The sequence below is a fragment of the Aythya marila genome (genome assembly GCF_965140915.1).
Source record: "Aythya marila genome assembly, chromosome: 1".
Lineage (NCBI taxonomy): Eukaryota > Metazoa > Chordata > Aves > Anseriformes > Anatidae > Aythya > Aythya marila.
Genome location: NC_139042.1, coordinates 142,272,549 through 142,293,052, shown reverse-complemented (window position 1 = coordinate 142,293,052; position 20,504 = coordinate 142,272,549). Strand labels below are relative to the sequence as shown.

The window sequence follows — 20,504 nt, the reverse complement described above, 5'->3', positions numbered from 1 at the left end:
ACTTCAAGATAAAATGGTGTTTATATGCTACATGCTTTTAGAATATGTAAAATATGTGCTCGTGTTGCTGAACACATAATACGGGTTCTAGTGCTAAAATAATAGTCTGCCGGCTTCATTTGCGGATGTTTGTAGTAGCGTTAAGGACAGGTCTATGTTCATGCCATTCAGTTTATAGTCTCAAATTCTTTGAGTATTCACTTGTGTAGGAGTCACATTTTGAAAGAGAGATTCGTCCTTCAAGGAGAGAAAGGAAGTTTGTGAGAAAGCTTTAGCAAAAACTTGACTAGATCAGGACATGGTCATACAATCATTCAGGTTGGAAAAGGCCTCTAAGATCATCTAGTCCAACCTATAGATTGTCTAGTCCAAACTTTAATTCCTGAAAGGACTTTTCTCAAAAGCATACAGGTACTGCCCTGACTCTGGAAAACTGAAGATTACCAGAGTATTGCCAGGGCAAGATAAGTATATATCCCCAGTTACGACACACTTTTCTCTGAAGTGTGTGTACCTGTGCTGCAAATGGGAAATAAATATAATCTGACAACACACTGAGGCAATGCTTAGCAAAAAGTTGCTTAGCAGAAGTTTCTTAGCAAAACCTAGCAACTTTTTTACAAGCAGAAAGCATATGCACAGAGATTAGAACAGAACTTTAGAAGTCAGTGGATGGACCCTTGTGGTGCTGTGGGTAAACTCCAGGAAGTGATAGTCTGCAACTTTGAGCATTCAAAGAAGTGCCAGTACAGCACATAGTTGTATTCTCAGTCTGTATTAATCACTGCCTGTAAAGAAACAGCTAGATGAAAAAAGCAATCAAAGCAGAGGTCACACCAGAAAGAACATACAGAAACACTTGCTATGATTATGTGTAAACCAACCACAGGCTCTGTTTACAAACCTTTCCATCTGTTCCTTTGCCTAATCATTTCTGCTTTCCCTCTCTGTCTTCTAACTTTCCTTCGTCTTTCCAGATGCAGGACGCTATGGGCTATGAGTTACCATGGGTGTATTTTGTCAGTCTGGTCATCTTTGGATCCTTTTTCGTTCTAAATCTGGTTCTTGGTGTGTTGAGCGGGTAAGCTGACAGTTTTGGTGTCCTTTTTCCAATGCTACAGGGCAAGACTCCATAATAAGGGTTCTTCCCTGTCACCAGGATTCTTTTGGAGGAATTAAAAACCCGAATCATGGAAGCTTTCACAAAATCTTGACCAAATATTCAAACTTGGCAAATAACAATGCAGGTAACAGAAGAGGTGTGCTGACAAAGAAATTTAATGTCTGTGCATCCAAAATTGCTAATGTCAACCTTCCATAAACTTCCAGAAAAATGATTATTGAAAATTTTATTGCTGGTGACTTGGGATCTCTTTGGCTGGAGCCTTGCAATGCTCAGAAACTGAGCTTGTCTCACTAATTATCATTCCACTCTTCCAGGTCAATGATGCCATAGGAAGGGACTGGCCCTGGATCTATTTTGTTACACTAATCATCATAGGGTCATTTTTTGTACTTAACTTGGTTCTCGGTGTACTTAGCGGGTAAGCAGTACCAGGAAAATGTTTTATTATTGTTTATTTTTTACAATTTGTATTTCTATTCCTACTCTGTTGTTACCAAAACAACGGGCAATGGTGGGTTGATCTCAGGAATCTTTATAGAAGACCTGGGCTATTGCTGTGCAAATAGCAAAACATGGCATTCCTAATGGCATTGAAAGATTCTTTTGATTAAATCAAAGGGAAAAAAAAAAAAAAAAAAGAAAAAAAAAAAAAAGACAACTATGCCTGTAACTTTCCTCTACCTAAAACCTCTACCTATTCTCCGTGGGAGGAGGACAATAATATGTTCCACTGCCTGTGGGTGAAGCATACCATTCACCACAGAAGGGGATTACAGTAAAATCTCTAGAAGAGTCATTGGGACTGAAGGAGGAATGAGAGCACGAGACAAATCCTTTCACAGTTGTGGGATGAGATTCCTGCCAAATTATGTCTTCTCACATGAGAAATTTTCACATTGCTTAATATCTCTAAAGCACAGCCTAATGGGAGACTGTTCTCCCTGGAGAGTGTCTTGGACATGTTTCTTCTTCAATAAGCACATCTTCTCTGTTGTGCGGATTACAAGCCTAAAATTATGCAGGGAGGAAAGATCATTTTTCTCTGACCTTTCCTAAGGATGAACAGAGAAGTAGGATAATTTCTTCTAGTGTTTAAGCATCCCTAAGTCATCTAGACATCTAGCTGTATTTCAGTTCTGCTGTATAACCCTCACTACGAAGCATTATTTTTGTGGATTTGATTAAAAACAATTGATATTGTCCCCTGTAGTTAAAAACTTACTGCCTCTAGAGAACCAGATAATTAGAGGAATAAAGCCAGCCAACATTCCTCACACAATTATTTTTTTTACAGATCTCCTAGAATTAGGCTTCTAATTCCATATTTGGGCATGACTGCGTTCCTATAGCCATTCCATGTAGATGGATAAATATGGTGTGAGGGCTTTTATGCATCCTCTTTTTCTTTGTTTCCAACATCGTGCCTCTCTCAATGAGCTCTAAATGAATTTGGTCAAAGTCTGTACTTGTTGCCTGAGTGGGCAACTCTTAAATCTACTGTCTTTCGATCATAAGAGGAGGAATATCATCTCTGAGCAGGAGGGAAGCCTTGATGCTTCACAAAAATTGTGTCCTTAGTGTTTGTGCCAACAACATAGGAAAGACAGTAGTAGGACTAGAGAAGAAGATCCTCCATTGATCATCCTGAAAAGAGAAAGATAATAGCAGATCTACAGAAGGTGTTGCCATTGTCTTCGTTACTTGATTGAAGGAGACATGCAGCTAAGAAAGCTGCTGCAAAGAGAGGAGTTTCCAAGCAGTAAATGGAGAAGGAGAAAATCCCCAGAAATGAAGTGTCAGGCAATAGTCTGTGTTTGGCTTTCTGGAGAGTGATACTCTGGGTACAATTTTAAAATGTAAGCTCCTCATTTCTCCATGCGGATGCTCAGATCAGCAGGTAAGGATGTCAGCAGTAGAGGAGGAGGATGACCAGCTCACAGCGGGTAAGCAGTCTGTTGTATCAGAAATGCAGTCAAGGAGCATGTAAGACGGTGGTTGAAGATTCTTTAATATCTGATTTGATAAAATCAGATATTAAATCACAGGCTGGGCCTGTGAGCCCAGCCTTGAGGAGTGCATATTGTTGAAGCATTGCTGATTCAATTTACCGACACTTGGATTTGTGTCTGTACATAGTGGAAATATGCATTTCCTCTCTCTTTTGTTTTTTAACCTAAGAAAGTGTTTTGGGGCCTATATACTCCATCTCCTGAGATACTGCAGCCAGAGCACCACAGCTAGTGGTGAGAGACGGAAACTGTAGGGTGAACTGAAATCAAAGATGAAGTTCACCTTGCTTAATCTGTGAGTCACTATTTCTGGCTGTGTTCACACTATTATGACAGCTGCACAGTTTCTGCAGTTTTTCTCCCTACTGGAGAAAAGTAAAAAGAAACTTAAGAATTTGCATCCATAAAAAAAAAAATAGAAATGATGGCAGAAATGTTCTAAATTTTCTTTGGGCTAAATAAGCAGTTCTTAAACAATTAACTTTCTAAAGCAATTCTAAATTCTGCTGAGTTGCAAAGCGTCTTCACTTTGCAGATTCAGCTTTTTTTTTTTTTTTTTTTTAATAAACTTGCTATTAGTCTGTTTTGTGTAGATGATCCACCTGTCTGTTCTATGTAGTACACAAAGCAATATGCCTGGGCATCTTTGTAGATCCATTCTGGGCATCTCTGATTTCTCCCCATTTATTTCAGGAACGTCAACAAGCATGTTGTGTAGGTAGACTTCATCAATGACAGATTAGCTTAGGTTTTTTAATCACTTCTGAATACGTAAGTGTAATTAATTGTACTCACAAAGACACTTTGATTGCACCTGCAAAATCAAATGCCAAGTTCTGCTTTGCCTGAAGATCTCATCTGTAATTTGTCTTTCCTCAGGTATTTCACCCATTCATGGTTCTTCTGGTGAATTTTCTAGTCACGTGCTAAGCTAAATAGTATGACAGAGCATTAGTGTGTAGAGCTATAATCCTTTTCCTATTTTGACTAAGCACACTATAAAGTCAATGTATTCCAAAGGAAAAACCTAGTCAGCAGATCACACAGTGGACCTTCTCAAGTCTAGGTAAAAGAAGTCCACGTCACTGCTGTTAAGTAGTGAAGCCACTGTTAGAGGTCTTCTGAGACCGGTGATGTTCACATCTGCTACCTGTTTCAGTTAATTAGTGAGGGGGAAAAGTGGCAATGTGTGTTTAACTTTCAGACCTGTATGATGAAGCATATAGATTCAGATTTATTTTATATTTTGCCAATCAGTGATCCAAATTCCAGGATATAGGCCAAACAAGCAATTTCATAGGGCAAATGGAGGGCCAGAGAACAGCCATTTCTTCTTATATGAGATGATCCTGGAAACCCAGTTGGCTGCTTCTGATGCTGTTACTGCCAAGGAAGAGATCAGAGTGAATAGGAGGCTGTCTGTGTTTGTAGCTCCTCCTGAGGACAGCTGAATTAGTTTTCCTGATATTTCAGGGCTTTTCTTTAGTATTCTGTCCCCTCTTCCAACCCTTTGCATTCTTTGCTGTACCTGTCAGGGTGGATGAGGTTTGAAGCCTCGTGCTGCACTAAGCAAGAGCTTTGAACTGCTAGAATTCTGCCATTTTCCTCACTTTCCAACACTACTCTGAATGTGAGAATTCATACTGAGATCAGATATAGACATGAATTATCTATATTTCACCACCAGGATTGGTATTTCCTTTGGCAAATGTCTTACAGTTTCCTGGGAAAGTGAAGGAAAGTGAAGCAAACTGAGTTAGGGGAAAAACAATGAGATTCGCCAACTCATGAACAGATGTTATCTTGTTCACTGAAAAGAGACAGATTGCTTGGTAGTTCTGCAAGCCTCTGTTGACCTTATCCTCATAAGATATTGCAATTTTATTATTTTTTTTTTTTTTGAGAAGGCCACCTCCAGACACAAGATGGCACTTCTGTCAGAAAACTTATTTGGTCCTTGGCCTCCCTGCTGAAACTGCAAACAATGAACATTTACTTTCAACTGTGATGGTGGCAGAGGTAATGTGCACACCTGCCTGCAGCAGGAACTGGACCGAGGTCACCAACTCATTTCACATGGGACAGTAAATGACATGGATAGTAATTCTTGATTGTGAACTACATTTGCCTGCATACAGGCTAGTATTCCACAGGGGAAGTGGTTGGTATTGTATTAGCAATTTCCCGAGCCACCTGTTCTCAATAGTTTAATGCTCGTAGAGCATAGAAATTATGATAATTTAAATAAGTTGTTTTCTTTGGAGAGTCATCCAAGATTTGGAAACCCATACCTTGTACAAAGGACAGAGACAGGTGAATGCATATCATTTAGACTGGGGAATCACAGTATTTTCAGCTGTGCCATGAAAAAGCCAGGTAACAAGTTAACTTCCATGCAGACAGTCAGCAGAATGATGCGCTGCTAAAAGCTCGTTTCAGTTTAGTCAGCTCTTCGTCCAGCCTGAGTCACATTTGAGAGGGACACTACATTGGGCTGACAAGACCCAAGCAGGCATTCAGCTTAAATACATCTAATATAAATGATCCAGTTCAGTACACAGTAGCAATTCTACTTTCTGTAAGCTGGATCATTTCGTTTTCCACACTTTGATTTCTAAAACTGCCCCTTGCAAGTTATAGTAATGCAAATATATAGTTCTCACTTGAAGTTGAGATCCTTTTCCCTTTTAAAAATGGACCTATTTGTTGAAGATTCTAAAACACCGATTTACAAGCCAACTATTGAAATATTAGGATTTGATTTTTCAAACAGCCTTAATAGTGCATAGCTTCATTTGGTGATTTTCCTGGAGTTCATTCATTAGTTTGGATAAGGTGCTATGTAAGACTCAGAGGAAAGATGTTATTGAAGCTATAAACAAAAACAATTGGAATTGATTGGATTTTCTTAAAAATCTTTTGTACAGTTGTTGTTGTTAGGGTCATTCTTGCCATCCTTGCAGTAGCTCTTTCTCTGCCTTGTGGCTGTTTAGTCCCAGGGTTGACTGTGATCTAACTCCAGGCCTGAAAACCAGTGATTCTCTTCATCATTTGCACCTTCATTATCACTGTCCCATAGGACAGCCTGAAACCTCAGGAATGTGACAGGGGTTGAGGATCACACACACATCCTTTGTCACACAGTTTGGCTTGAAATGAAGTTATCTTCCTACTTTCATTCTGCTGCTGTGCTGGTGTCATGCACAGTTCATAACATAAAAAGCCTGATCAAAAGACTGAAGTCAATGGATATCTTTCAGAACGTTTTGACCAGACAGAAGTACTTCACTATTGGAAACTCATCTCTGTCTCAGTTGCTTGAGAGCACTTCATGTGGCACTCATTGATATTTCGATTAGGATTTTCATACTCCTGATATTATCCCACCAAAGTTAGTGGAAGGCTTCCCATTTGGTTTTGGAGGAGCAAAACAAAGACTAATATTAAGCTTCTTGTTCGTTTGTTTTTAATTTCACTCATTGCTGACAATCATCAGCGAGGCTAATGGATGTGGTATTTGAGAGAATGACTTTTCCTCTCATATCTAGACATAGTGGGTCGTGTTATCTGCTGTGTGCACCTTGTGTAGTGATCTGCTTCAACAGATATAAGGCTTAAGTACTCTTAGTCCAGTGTTGTTCACAATCATTAAACTTACTTTTAAAAATACAAGCATTAAAACCTGATTTAGAACCTCAGGAGAGTCACTAAATGGAGGTAGATTGGCATTTCTAGAAAAAAGAATAGTGCAGGATAGATGTCTGACAGATAGGAAGAAATGGAATCACAGTCAAAAAGAAGGCAAAGCAGACACCCTGGATCATAACTAAGCAACATTAAATTCTTGTTCCTATGCCCTCTCTTTTAAGCCCATATTCCCAATAGTGGTTTTTCATCACACAATCAAACACCTACCCTGTTTCACTTTCTGGCAAAATCTATTATTGCTCATGTTTGTCTGCCCAACTGGAGACTTGAAAAATAAGTTCCATGTCAGATAACAGGCCTGAATACTGAAAGCCTGCAATAAAACATTGAGGTCTACATTTTCAAGTACTATGAAGTTCAAGTTCAGTACTATGGGTGAAATTGCCCGTAATTATCTGTGTACAGAATTGTGAGTATCATTGCTTACACTTACAATTAGTACAACTTAGTTGTGATTATACCTATAATCTTAAAGACAGATTGAGACCTGACTAAAAATTAGAGCCACCATCTCACTCTCCAGATGTCAGATTATTGTCAAACAGTTCATCATTGTCTCGAATTAACCACTATCCATATAGGTATTTATGGATAGCTTTTGGAGAATATCAAGTGGTAAAGAACGTTAGAAAGTGTGTGGTATTGTACATAAACATATAAGAGTTTTATTTTAATTATTAATCAAATGTTGATAATGAAAGGATGAAAAAGGTAATTATGTTCTCCTAAGCACTGGTAAAAATGTGGACACTCCAGCTGTTTTACAAGTGCAAGGATACTCCTTTCATGTGTCCTGACAGAACAGAGAAAGTTGGGTGTGCTACAGAGGATATGGAGACTTTCTAGTGGAAATCAATCTAACCCATTGTTTTTCAATCTCTTCCTCTCCCTCCACCCACGTCCCGTTCCTCCCTCCCTCTTGCTAGGGAGTTTTCCAAAGAAAGAGAGAAGGCTAAGGCTCGTGGTGATTTCCAGAAGTTACGGGAAAAGCAACAGCTGGAGGAGGATTTGAAGGGATATTTAGACTGGATAACTCAAGCTGAAGACATTGACCCAGAAAATGAAGATGAAGGCATGGATGAGGAGAAGCCTCGAAACAGTAAGCAATTTTCTTCTGTCTGTCTGTCTTTCTCTTCTTGTACTAAGGGAGCCTGTGCCCACCTGCTCTAATGCTGAGATTGCCTATAAGGCAGAACAGGTTCTTTCTGAGATTTTCACTCTGCTTATATGTGATCCAAGTCTAATGCTTTTTTGGAGCTGTGGGAGGGAGAAATATGTGTAAAATAATGGATATTGTTTTACAGATCCTCAGTTTCTTGTCTATAATACTGACATTAGAACCTGATATTAAACAGGAAAAAAAGATCAATACTTGCCATTGGAGGTTCGCTACTGAGATAAGTTTTAAAATATACATCTGTCTCCTATTCATTTATTTAATTGTAGTTCAGTGTTACAGGCTATTGACACATGGTTAATTACTTTGAAAGCAAAGGTTTCTAGGCAAAGCAATGCTACAGTATGGGAGAAGGGCCAAATCAACCCTGTTGTACATTAAGTGCACCATCTGTAACTCCATTGAAATCAGCGGAATTGCATTTGCTTTTGCCAGGCTGAAATTAAGCTTTCAGGCGTTTCTTGTAAGAGAAGTACCTCTTTTTCTTCTGTTCTGGAGTTGAGAAGATGTTTATGGAAAGTGAGAATTCACTTTCTCTTCTTATTACAAATCCTGAAGAATGACAGGTTTGAAAAAAGCAGAGATTCCTTGCGTATCATTATTTTCATTGAATCTTCTCACTCCACCTCATCTTTTCCCAGTATAGGCTCTGTATCACTTCAGAAACACCTAGGAGGTATCATTACAGGTCATGTATTTGGGAAATGTCAGAGCTGGAGGCTTTAGACAGCTATGTAGTTAATGGACACCTATAGTACTCTGCTTTCATTGCTAAAATGTGCATTATCCCAGTTTGATTTTGGAAGAGAAGACATGAAGCATTTCCCTAGAGATCATCCTTCCTAACAAATAAGCAAAATCTATGGGGTGATCTGATCAGAACCATATATTCTAGCAACAGGAAGACCAGACACTGAAAAATTATTCCTGCAGAAAAAAAGCAAGATTTCCATCAGATGCTTATGATATTTTGGAGAAGTAAGCACTACTCTCTGCAGCTGCCAGAACACTTAAGTTCTTTCAGAAAAAAAAAAAAAAAAAAAAAAAAGGAAAGAAATAAGATAAATAAATAGATAGATAGAACAACCACTTGTGGGGTCATGAATATCAAGTCATAACCCTGATAACTACATATTTGGATTTGAAGGAGTCATTGGGGGGACTTGCTCAGACCTCCCCAGATCAGGTTACTTTTCTTTTTATGTTGGTGCCTTCGAGTGCTTATAGCTGACTTTCATAATTTAACCTCAGTAATCGCTCAGTAATAGATTTATTTATAGACAAAATTTGCTGCTGTGTGGCATACAATAAATGGATGATCGTGTCTGGTGATCCCATTTCCTTTCTTTATAGGCGGAATTTCCTATTATGGGAAAAAAAAAAAAAAAAAAAAAAAAAAAAAAACCACTGTAATGGGCTCCGGTATCCTTATATGACATCTAAGTGGGGAGGCCAATTGTCACACCACTCTGCTGAAGTCACCAGGAGGCTTTCCCTTGACTTCATCGGGAAGTTCCTCCTAGAGAGATGCCTGTTAACGAAAAGTGTAGCCACATTGCTGATATAGTATGAAGAGAACCTACCAAAGCTACTTGCTAATTTGAACGTTTTCCTTTTTAATTAACATGAAAATAATTCTGCTTTGGTAAAAGTGTTTTGAAATAGGTCAGATGTAGTTTCATTGTATTCATTGCAACAGGGTGGGATCAGTCCAAATTTGAGCTAGCAAGCTCCTTTTCTGACTGGTGATACTAAGAACTGAAAGATAACATATCTTCAGCTTACAGTGCTTCTTCAAATTAATAAAGTGAGTTTGGTAAGACAGGGTTTATAAAATCCATAATATTGCATCTGACAAGTTCTCAAGAGTTTCTCCCAGTTGGCTATTAATGGCAAACTAACTTTTTACCCATTTCTCCTCCAAACTGTTTATGAATGCGGTGTCTTCAGTGCTGTTGGTTCCAAGAGACGGGTCTAAGGACAGTGGTTGTTAACCAGTCCCAAACACACAGCATATCTTTTTCTCTCACGTTGTTGTGGGATACTTAATCAGGTTTTGTTACATGACAGACCAGGCTTGGGAACAGATGTCTGCAGTGCCTAGTGGTATACAGCAGAATCACACCTTTGTTGAGAGGAACGGCTCAGCATGTGAAGAAAGGCTGTGGACTGATGTTGGCCATGTACAAGGGACAAAAGTCATGCTAACAAAAGTCTCTGAACAAGACAATAGCAGAGACCAAGCAAACTATGAAGTGTATTTGCCTATTCCTCTAAAAGATTTTTTGTTTGTTTGGTTTGGTTTGGTTGTGTCTGTTTGTTTGGATTTGTTTTGTTTTTGTTTGTTTGTTGTTGCTTTTGTTCATTTTCCATTTAGAACAGGCTGTTGATAGCAATAATCTTGTCTGCAGCTTCGGGCTCTACAATATAAAAAGGATGTTAAAGTTCTTGAAATGGTCCAGATGAGGGCACCAAAGCAGGTAACAGGGCTGGAAGGCATGTCCTGTGAGGACACTGGGCTGTCCCATGCTCCCTGAGGAGGGGAGGCGCAGAGGGAGGCACCAGTCTCTGCTCCCTGGGACCGAGCATAGGGCGCACAGGAATGGCACAGAGCTGCCAGGGGACCGTCAGACAGGGCATTAGGAGAAATGTCTTTACCTTGAGGTTGGTCAGACACTGAGAGAGGCTTCCTGCAGGGGTGGTTGATGCCCCAAGCCCCTCAGCATTCAAGAGGCAATTGGGCAGTGCCCTCAATAATATGCTTTAACTTTTGGTCAGCCCTGAGGTGGTCAGGCAGGTGGACTTGATAAACTTTGTAGGTCCCTTCCAACTGAACTATTCTATATTGTTCCTTACTCTCCAGTGCTGTACCTTGACCTCCTTCTTGCCAAATGCTTTTTTCAGCTATGGAAGTAATGGATCTTTGTGCTTCCTTCCTCTGATGGGGAAGCAAATAGCCTCTAGACACAGATGGTAAAGAGCAACACACCCTTCCCCACCCCCAGGTCCAGCCCCCTGACCAACAAAAATACCTGGATCTATTCCCCCACCCAGCAGAGTTGAGGAGTTTGCATTCTGGCCTTTTGTATTTTATAAACCACATTAATTTTTCTTTCCTAGTAGGTAGTTGTATTTACTTTTGCCAAATTATGGGTACCATATTATTTAAGCTCTGTTGTATTTCTCGACAAAGCAAAATAGTTTACAGACATCCTCTCCTAAGATGTCATGCCCACTTCATTTGTTGACATACTTATCTGTCATGTATACCACATAGGAAGAAACTCACTGTATATTTACTGTAACTACCTATGTGGTTACACGTCTTACATGTCCTATTGCATACAAACATACCTAATGCAGAACCATCTCAACCCACTCTGATGCTGGAGACCAATATCTGCCTGGGATACGCTGGTGGAGAGCAGCACTGAAAAAGCCTATCTGCCCTCCTGAAGCTTAATCGCATTCAAGCTGTGCTGCTTTGGGGGGTTGATGGATCTGTTAGCAAATAAGGTGAAGGAACATTGTGTAACAAATCAAATAGAAACAGAGGTCTTTTCCTTAATGGCTTCCATTTAAAATAACGCCATAGAAAAAGTACCATAAGTGATACGGTATTGTTTTTATTTGTGTGTGTGTGTTTTCTACTGTGTTGAATGTTTTGGCATTCATGCCAGCCGTCAGTCACCAGTAGGGGTTATACTGCAAGATTGGTATTAATTCTCTTCCAACCACCATCTACAGAACATGCTCCAACTATAAAGGACAGATGGCACAGCATTTCAGACATGGTTGTAAATGCACTCAGGAATCTATCTAGCTTTATTGCCCTCAGCCCATCTGAATCACACCTACTAAACATGCTAAGCTTCTTGGTTTTGCATTGCTGAGGCTCCAACATCTTCCTTGTCTTCTTGTGTTCAGCTCTTGCTGAAGGAGCTCAGATGCCTCCCATACAGCTTCAGTGTGGTTCTCTCTTGAGTTTTCTTCAAAGCTCACTGTCTTCTCTTTCTGGTACAATGTCCTGAGGTCTACAGCAGAGTGCTTCTGCCCCTTTCCAACACACTTTGTTCAATGATGAATTAATCAACAGTGTTGACTTTTAAGATATCAGCCCTGAACATTTCAAATAACATTTCACTGAAGTACATAGGGCAGTTCGGTACTCCTGCGGTTGTTTTGTTTTAACATACTTGAAAGGTTTGGTCCAGTTATATCACACTGATGCTCAGCAGATCTGGGTTCCAGCCAGTGAATTACACCATTACTTTAAAGAAGTCATGTTAATTTTCACTTCCTCAATTTCCCCTTGGAAGCTGTATGCAGGTTTTGGTTGTTGTTTTTTAATAAATAATATTGTAAGAGTTCAGCATTTTAATATATACTTATTAAACTAGAGTCTCAGCTAATGTAAATCTGCAACTCTGAGACTCAGCAGTTTACACCATCTGGGCTCTGGCCCAGGTAGGCTACCTAAACGGAATCATCCCAGACACAGAGAACATATGTTTCCAGTCTCTTCTCTGCCCTTGGCTGCAGAGGCAGATTTCACTGTCTTCTTTCTCTGTAAAGAAGACTGACTGACTGCCTGTCAGCATAGCAACTGCCTCCAGTAAGACAGAGAACATGAGGCAGAAGGGAAGAGAATTGCACTTGCATTCCCTTTGGTTTGACTGCCTGTGTCAGTCTTTTGGGCATCATCAGTTGTATATTGTATATTCCACTGCTTTCCTGAAGTGGTCAAACCTTGCCCCAAGTCTCATTGAGTGTTCAAAGCCCTTAATGAAATGGTCAACAAGCCCAAGTACTACAGCAGCAAGAGCCCTGGTGGAAGAAAGGATGAGAAAGGAAGATAAATGTAGCCAGAGCTGGACAATCTGTGCAGCCTTTAGCTGATGTTCTCCATAGCAGTGGTCTTAGCATTCTTCTGAGGTATTCGTTGAGAAGCATTCACAGTTCAGTCTGAATTCATCCTCTGTGTTTTGGGAAGCACATGTTTACGGCAGTTTTTCCTTGTTGTTTGAAAACATGATTTTTCCATTTTGGAAGATATGAGGTGGGAAATGTCAAAAGGCGTCTAGGGGTTGTTTGTGTTGATGGTTTTCTTCTATGCTCTTTCCCTGATGGGCCTTCTGTAAGGGAAGAAAACATTAATTTGACAGAGGAGAGAAACACATGTCATGGCACAAAGCAGATACTGAATTTCAAAATTACATGATAGTGAAGAGAATCACCCCTTCTGTTGTCACAGTAACTGGGAATTTGCCCTTTTTTATTCTTCCTAAGAGTGGTCTGGAATGCATCTGTGTTGTTGTGGGCAGAAACAGGAAACCTCAATCTAACCCAGATTTTCCTCCTATTGAAGTTAATTGGCAAAATTCCCATTGACTGCATCAGGGTCAGTAAAAAGCTGTGAATGGGCAGGGAGAAGTAATTTGATGTTTCTGACTGCTCAGATTTTGCACTCCCTTTGTTTTCCTGTGCTTCAGTCCTATTTGGTGCTGCTGCCTGCAATGTGAGCGTGTCCACATTAACATCAAGAGAGTCTCTAGTAGTAACAGAGCTCACTGCCTGGCCTCGGGTCTGATAACAAAGCCATTCTGTGATTCAAGACAACTCATTCTTCTAGTTAAGTCATATCCAAGGTAGTACTGCAAATTTAAGGGCTGATTTGCAAGTAGCTTACCCTACAACAATTCAAAGTCTAATCATACTCCAGGGCTCTATTTCAATGGGACTGATGGCTGTAGATAATCAGGTTTTCATGTAACACAGCAGTAAAAACAGTGCAAGGCGGTATGTTGCCTATCAAAACATATAGCAATACTTGATATAGTACATTAAATAATGAAAGGTATAGGGGAGGGAGGCTTGACTGCACATTCAGATTTATGCCTCAGCTAAAGTGGAATTAGAAAATATACAATGGAAGGGGAAAAAAAAAAGTACAGAAATACAGACAGGTTTTAAAATATGTAAAAAGTAGTCTGTTAAAAATAATATCAGTTTTCACTTTCAGAGCAGTTATTGCAACGTCTTGGTGACGTTTGGAAATATTTGTTAACATCTGAGTTCACTGCCTCTAAGGAATCAGCTGCAGCCTAATTTTTAGGTGAACCACAGATTTTGTCTTACGTCTACAATCACTGTTTCTTGTGAACAGCATTATGTTGTCATGAATAGGCAGAATTTAATCTCAAACTTGTAAGAGTCTTCCCTATGTGAAAATGATTTTGAAACAGGGACAAAGTTTTCAGCTGCAAAGGAAAATATTTTGAAAAAAAAAAAAAAAAGGGAGCTTATGGACCATTAGAACATTTGGAAAATCTGTGTGTTTCACAGAAAGACTTTGTGCTTCTGAACTTTGGGCCAGAAATACAGAGAACAGGAGAGCTGGAGGTTCAACCAGAAAAAAAAAAAAAAAAAAAAAAAGGAACAATTTAAGAACTCTAGAAATAGCAGCCTCAATAATTTCAGTGCAAACAGGGTTTTATTCCCGAGAGCTCCAATAGTAGTTTGACTCTATTACATAACAGGGATAAAAGTATGAACACCTTTCTCTAAAAGTTCAGGCTGTTTAGGATTTATCTCTCCAATTCCTGTTGACTTGACTTCCTTTTACAAAGTAAACTTTTAAACTATAAGGGAACTCTACTGATTTTAGTGAGGCTATGTACTAAATAAGTCCCATTGACTTCAGTGAAAGTTCTCACTAAATCCTATACAACAGTTTGGAAAATATTGTGGCTTGAAGCTGTTGGCTGGGGAGAGTTTTGTCTATAGATCTGATCAGGATACCAAGATAAAAGAACACCAAGTTGTTCAAATTTCACATTTAGTAATTTCATATGTCAGCTTGCTCTGTGGGTTTTGAATCTTGTGCTTAGTGTACTGACAAGGAAGTGGCTTATTACTTTCAGCCTGAAAAATAGCATGGTACTGTGGGATAGTGTCTGAGGCAGAAAGCACATAACAGGATTTTCAGAGACCTGGTTACAGGGTAAAATTTCAGGGTGGCCTAAAAAATTCTTAGTCTGTTTTCTATGATGAAATTTAATGGGGAATTGCACAGTTATGGAATTAACATGGGAGATTCAGAGTGAAAAATGAAGGAGTATATTTACAAGATATTTATTTTAAATTCAGTATTGATCATTGTTGCCTTTTAAACTCATGTCTTCTTACTCTACAAGCAAAAAGGTGGTGTGCTGAGTTAATTTTTATGTATTGTTTAACTAGAATGCACTTGAAACAGTTGAAGTTGTCTGTTAACAGTCATTCAGCTCACCCTGATTTATTCTAGTTTCTCCTACAGAATTTGTCCCAGTGTATCTCACATACACATGGAAGGACATGGGCAACCACACCTTAACAAGCATGTACAGCTTGATACTTGAGAGTATTTTTTGCCTGTTGTCAACAAGTAGTTAAAAAAAAACACAGGGTGCTCACTTGGGATTTAAGATTATCTAAGCAAGAGCTGTAAGAGGCACAGGTAAAAATGAAACCTTTATCAGTTTTGTTCCTCCTAAACCAGTCGGTGATTTGAGTTGTGTTGTACAACCTGGTTGCATTTTGCTTTCCATGCATAAATGCAAGGAAATAAAAGTCAATGTTGTAAAATGATTTATTATCTGTCAAAACCTCATCTAAAGAGGCAGAAAGCACAGTGTCATCTTTTTTTTTTATCATTGTCCACTCATGTGGAAAATAATCATCTGGTAACTAGGAAAAGATTAGCTAAAGTGCCAGCAATTGTGGGTTTTTCACAAGGGCACCTGATAAGTGTTTCACAAGGAGTTTAGCATCTGTGATAGATTTACTCTTTTTCACCTAGAGACGGGGACAAAAGTGTTTTCTGGTGTTTGCACATATTTGATTCTCCTAGGGAAAAAAAAAAAAAAAAAAAAAAAGCCCCATGTACTCAGCTGCAGAGGTCCTCCAAAACTATGATTTGCTTGGGTACAAGTGACAGCAGCTCCCAGCTGTGTGTTGTGCTCTGTAGAAAACAGTCCAAGTGTTTTTGTACCTCGCCACCTTTTAGAGTAGCTCAAACATTGCTCTTAATGAAAATACTACTACAGCTTGCACACACTTGCTAAAAGGCCTTGGTAAATGATGTTGGCTTTGTATTTGTTGTGTGGAAAGCTCAGGTTGCAAAATGATGCATGGGTTTGTGCTTCAGATGTCAAGCTGTAGTCTATAATTAGCATGCTGCCTAGAAAAAGTTTCTGGGACATTAGTTCTCACACGAGGCTGAATCACTCCTGTGGTCCTTAGGCAAAAATCCTACTGGAGTTCCTAGGGATTTTGCCTGGGTAAGGCAAAAAGGACTTGGGTCCTAACCTGTTTTATCTGAGGTCAGTAACAAAACAGGAAAGTGTCAACATTAGAGAATGTTGCCTAATATTAGGTCTTGATGTACCAGAGGCTTGTTTGTGCTCACACATCTTTACTATTTCGTAACTGTCATCCACCAAAGGGAGAGCATGAGATCCTTCAGATCTGAAATCACATTCCTAACACTTAGAAGACTTGATAGTCCAGATAGTACTGTTTGCCCAGTGCACAATTCCACTGGCTAAAACTCCTTTGTATCTGTCATGAATTTGACGCACTGTCATTACTAGTATTTTGATTCCATAGCTGTGAATATGGAAATATGGAATTGCACCCAGATAAACTTTTATATCCTGAAATGGAGAAATGACAGATATCACAAAAGAATGAGAAGATATTGTGAGACTCCATAGTGACTCTCCAGAAACTGTGGTAGCTACCTATTCAGCCCTTTAAATGACAGAAAGTAATGTTGCCATTTAAAAGTGATATATACATGCATATATGTGTATATATAATTTAGAGTGACTTTACTTTCACTTTTGCCCCATATTCCATCAGTGTCACCAAAACTAAGATGTCAATATTTGACTTATTCCCCATTGGGAAAAAAAAAAATAATAATAATGAAAAAAAAAAAAAAAAAAAGATGTCTGGGAGTAGATTTCCCTACTGACTGTCTTCACGTGTTGCTTGCTTTTTTTTTTCTTTTCTTTTCTTCTTTTTTTTTTTTTTCCAGTGACAAGGCAAGGAATCTGTAGGGCCTTTATCCTTAATTGTTTTGTCTTTCTCACCATTTCTAAAAGGAGAAAGGAGAAACTTAAAAAGAACAAGATTCATTTGCTGAACAAAGTGAAATTAAAACTTTGCTTTTAAGCTCTGTCTAGAAATGTTTCATCTACTAGATTGATTCTTTAAAATATGCGTGCAGGTTTGGAGAGGAGAAAAACGTTCTGGGCTGCTTCATCTTGTTAAGAGAAAAGGCACAGAAAGGCTAAATGATGTTCTGAAGGTCAGCCACCCTCTCAGTGCCAGTATCAGTCTCTCATAGCACTTCTCAGCCCTTTATACCAGAATTTTGACCTTGTATCATATCATATAAGGCATTTACAGATTTGGTCAGGGTGGTTTTGAACTATTTCCCTTCTTTGGGAAATCACTGTAATCATATTAATCACTTTAGTAGACACAATTTTATTGTTTCTCTGAAAGTATGGATTGTTCACTCTGTGAATAAGTTAATCAACAGGTTTGTTTTTAATTAGTAGTACAATTTAACAACCCAGCTTTTATCAAAAAGCAACATTTAGGTTCATAGTTCTGTAGATTTTGCAACTTCCCAGTTTCTCTTTCTCCTTTTCTGGCTGAAAGAAAGCTTTGATCATAAAACAAAAAGCAAGCAACTGTTTGAAATTCTTCTTCCCCTTCCTTCTCTGCTGATAGTTACTGCTGAGGGTAGGTAAATCCCATCTAACCAAATGCAATGTAGAAGCAATTTAGCTCAAGCCTGCATTTTATGTCAAAGCACAGTATGGAGAAGACAAATTGCTGATTTTGAATGGAGAGCAAAAGAAGAAAGAGCTGCTGGTATTTAGGAAGCCTCAGGAGAAAGCTATGGCCAGCATTACGGTCTATAATTCAGAAGTAATTTGTTCCAACATAATATCAGGAGGCCTGGTATTGTTTGGCAAAGCAGGAAAAGCGTTTCCAGAAAGTAGAATGGAGTAACTCTTCAGTCTGGAAGAGCTGGGGCAAATTCAGGTACACGGCTGACCCCAGCAGCCAGCTCCTTGAGTGAAATCTAACCCAAGGAGCAGCCAACAAATCTGTGTTGCTGCTGCCACTGTTATGTGGAATAAGGAAGGGCAATGTGGAGAGCAATGTCCAAAACTGTGCAAATTCCTGCCTATAAGCTCAATTTTTCTTCTTATTCCCTTACAGTATCTAAAGTTACATAAACTAGATAAGCTGCCAGGCTGGTGTAGTTCATGCCTGGGATAAAGCTCTTCCTGTTAGATCCTCCGTGACTGAAAAAGTTTTGTGGTGATATCCATGTGCTCTGCTGTCTTGCAACTGAAGATCTGGCTAATGTTGTTCAACTTCAGTTTATCTAGCTTCTCCCTTCCCTGATTCTTGTGACCTGGAGCACAAACAATGCTATGCTGAGTATTGCTAGAGCAGTGATGTGTGACCAGCTACAGCATATAGAGGCAGGCATTAATGTTGATAGAGCATTAAGTTTATCTACTATAAAAGCTATTTCCCTAGCAAAGACTGTCTGGTAAGATAACACCTCTGTTTTGCCTGCTGGAAGAAAGAGTTACGTTGATGTAGGAATCCTCTTTAGTACTAATGTGTTACAGAGAAATATCTCTTTAAAGGTATGGGTTTAGAGGGAATCCATTTTTTATATAGCTGGGAAAGACACCTTTGTGCAAATAAATTAATCTCCATCTGCCCTGTTAGGAAGCATTTCTGGAAGCTGTCAAGATTTATCCACTGACACTGGGATTCCAGTTCTCATGAAGGGACATTAGAGGAAACAGTCTATGAGAAAACTGCCATCACCACCTTGTGACAGATTGTATGTGCTTTATTTCCCATAGTTAGAGAGATGTAGAAGGCATTCAGTGCCAGGATCTCTACAGAAAATTTTAAGAAGAACTATCACAACCCCCCAAACTGCACATATGTAGAGCAAGGCCAATTTTTTTAAGTAGAGGCCTAAAACATGCTCTTAAATTTTTATAAGGACATTTAAAGAATGGTTTTCCAAACTGTGGAGTATTCAGCATTTCCTGCTGAAGACAGTGAGAAAGACCAGTGATGAACATTTGAAAAAAATGTTATCATCACAGATGTAGCCTTCTTCACTGAGAAGAAAGCATTAGTGAGCAGGACTGATAGCAGCTGAAGCCCCAAGGACTCTAATGTGATATAACAAACTGTCAGGAGAGAGGCTGTGGCATTTAGTAATGATGGCTGAGGGACAGGAAGCATGTGTTTGGAGTTAGGAACAACTGTCGGGGATGAGAATTAGTTGTCATCAGTGCCAGATGACATCAGAGCTACAGTGCACCTGACACCTTATATACACAAATAAAACTTAGGTGTATGTACACAAATCAAAGACAGCTTTGTCTCCAAGAGCTTACAGTCTGAACAGGCAAAAGGTGGTATTATAATTCATATATATATATATTTTTTTTTTTATTATTTTTTTTTTAAACAGGAAAGCAAAGCTAGTACAGAAGGGAATGCCACTTTAGGCACTTCATGGTACCCAAGACTTTCACTGTAGACCAGCAGATAAAATATGGAATATATGAGGTGGGGCATAAAAAATGCCATCCAGTGCCTGACAAGCACCTAGTGTGGTTTGTCCAATGATATATGTGAACAAACTTAGTACTGTTAGAAACTTCAGCTTCTTGTAAGCTCAATATCTTAAAAGTGTTTTTGGTAGAGGGAAGAATGTGGTAGGACCAACTGTAGCAGAAGCTGTTCTGCTGTGAGCTTTTTTCCTCATGGTCAAAGTTTATATTCATTGGAACCTATCTACCTGTCTTTTTCTTTCCTTTTGAGTTTTGTATTATAGGTTGAAGATTTATGTACAGGAAGATAATTACTGAGGTCCAGACCGTGTGTTCCTTGGCCCAGACCAAGAGCTGTGTGGGGTGGAACTGGGAAACCTCTGAGATGCCAGGACAGGTGGAGAGAGGCAGGAGGGGCGTTGTTAGCAAAGCTCTCATGGGGAAACTGTTGTATCCTCCACCTTCCCTGCCCTGACTGCAAGATAGCTTGAGCAGTCCATTGCTTCCTTAAGTGGACCCACAAAAATGGCAAAATTAGTATTATTTTGCTTTAAATGTGAGTAGGGTTTGAAAGCTGACCCTGCTGTTGTGATGGCAGAGCAGCGGAGCAGCACGATGAGCTGCTGCTGACAGGCAGTCTGTGGTGCTGTGATCTTCCTGCAGCAGAGCAGGGAGACAAGGAGCCCGGGTGACATTACACAGCTGAGCTAGCATGTACGTTGCCCAGCTGATAGCCAGTGCTGGCACAGCTGAGGATTGACAGCTGTGAGTGGCACCTAGCACTTCGCAGTGCTTTGGTGGCAAGCCTGGAAAGCTTGCAGCAGGAC

At 39.5% G+C, this 20,504-nt stretch overlaps 1 protein-coding gene across 17 annotated transcripts in view; it reads left to right on the top strand.

The window, feature by feature from the left end:
- CACNA1C (calcium voltage-gated channel subunit alpha1 C) overlaps window positions 1-20,504 on the top strand; it is a 481,405-nt gene that overhangs the window by 330,900 nt on the left and 130,001 nt on the right. For 12 of the 17 annotated variants that reach the window (XM_082784790.1, XM_082784781.1, XM_082784796.1 and 9 more), the window contains exons 8-9: window positions 978-1,081; window positions 7,770-7,942. In XM_082784790.1, coding sequence (XP_082640916.1) covers window positions 978-1,081; window positions 7,770-7,942 — 277 coding nt within the window. Of the gene's footprint in view, window positions 1-977; window positions 1,082-1,440; window positions 1,545-7,769; window positions 7,943-20,504 lie in introns of all 17 variants that reach the window. The other 5 variants (XM_082784794.1, XM_082784789.1, XM_082784786.1 and 2 more) reach the window with 1 other exon arrangement.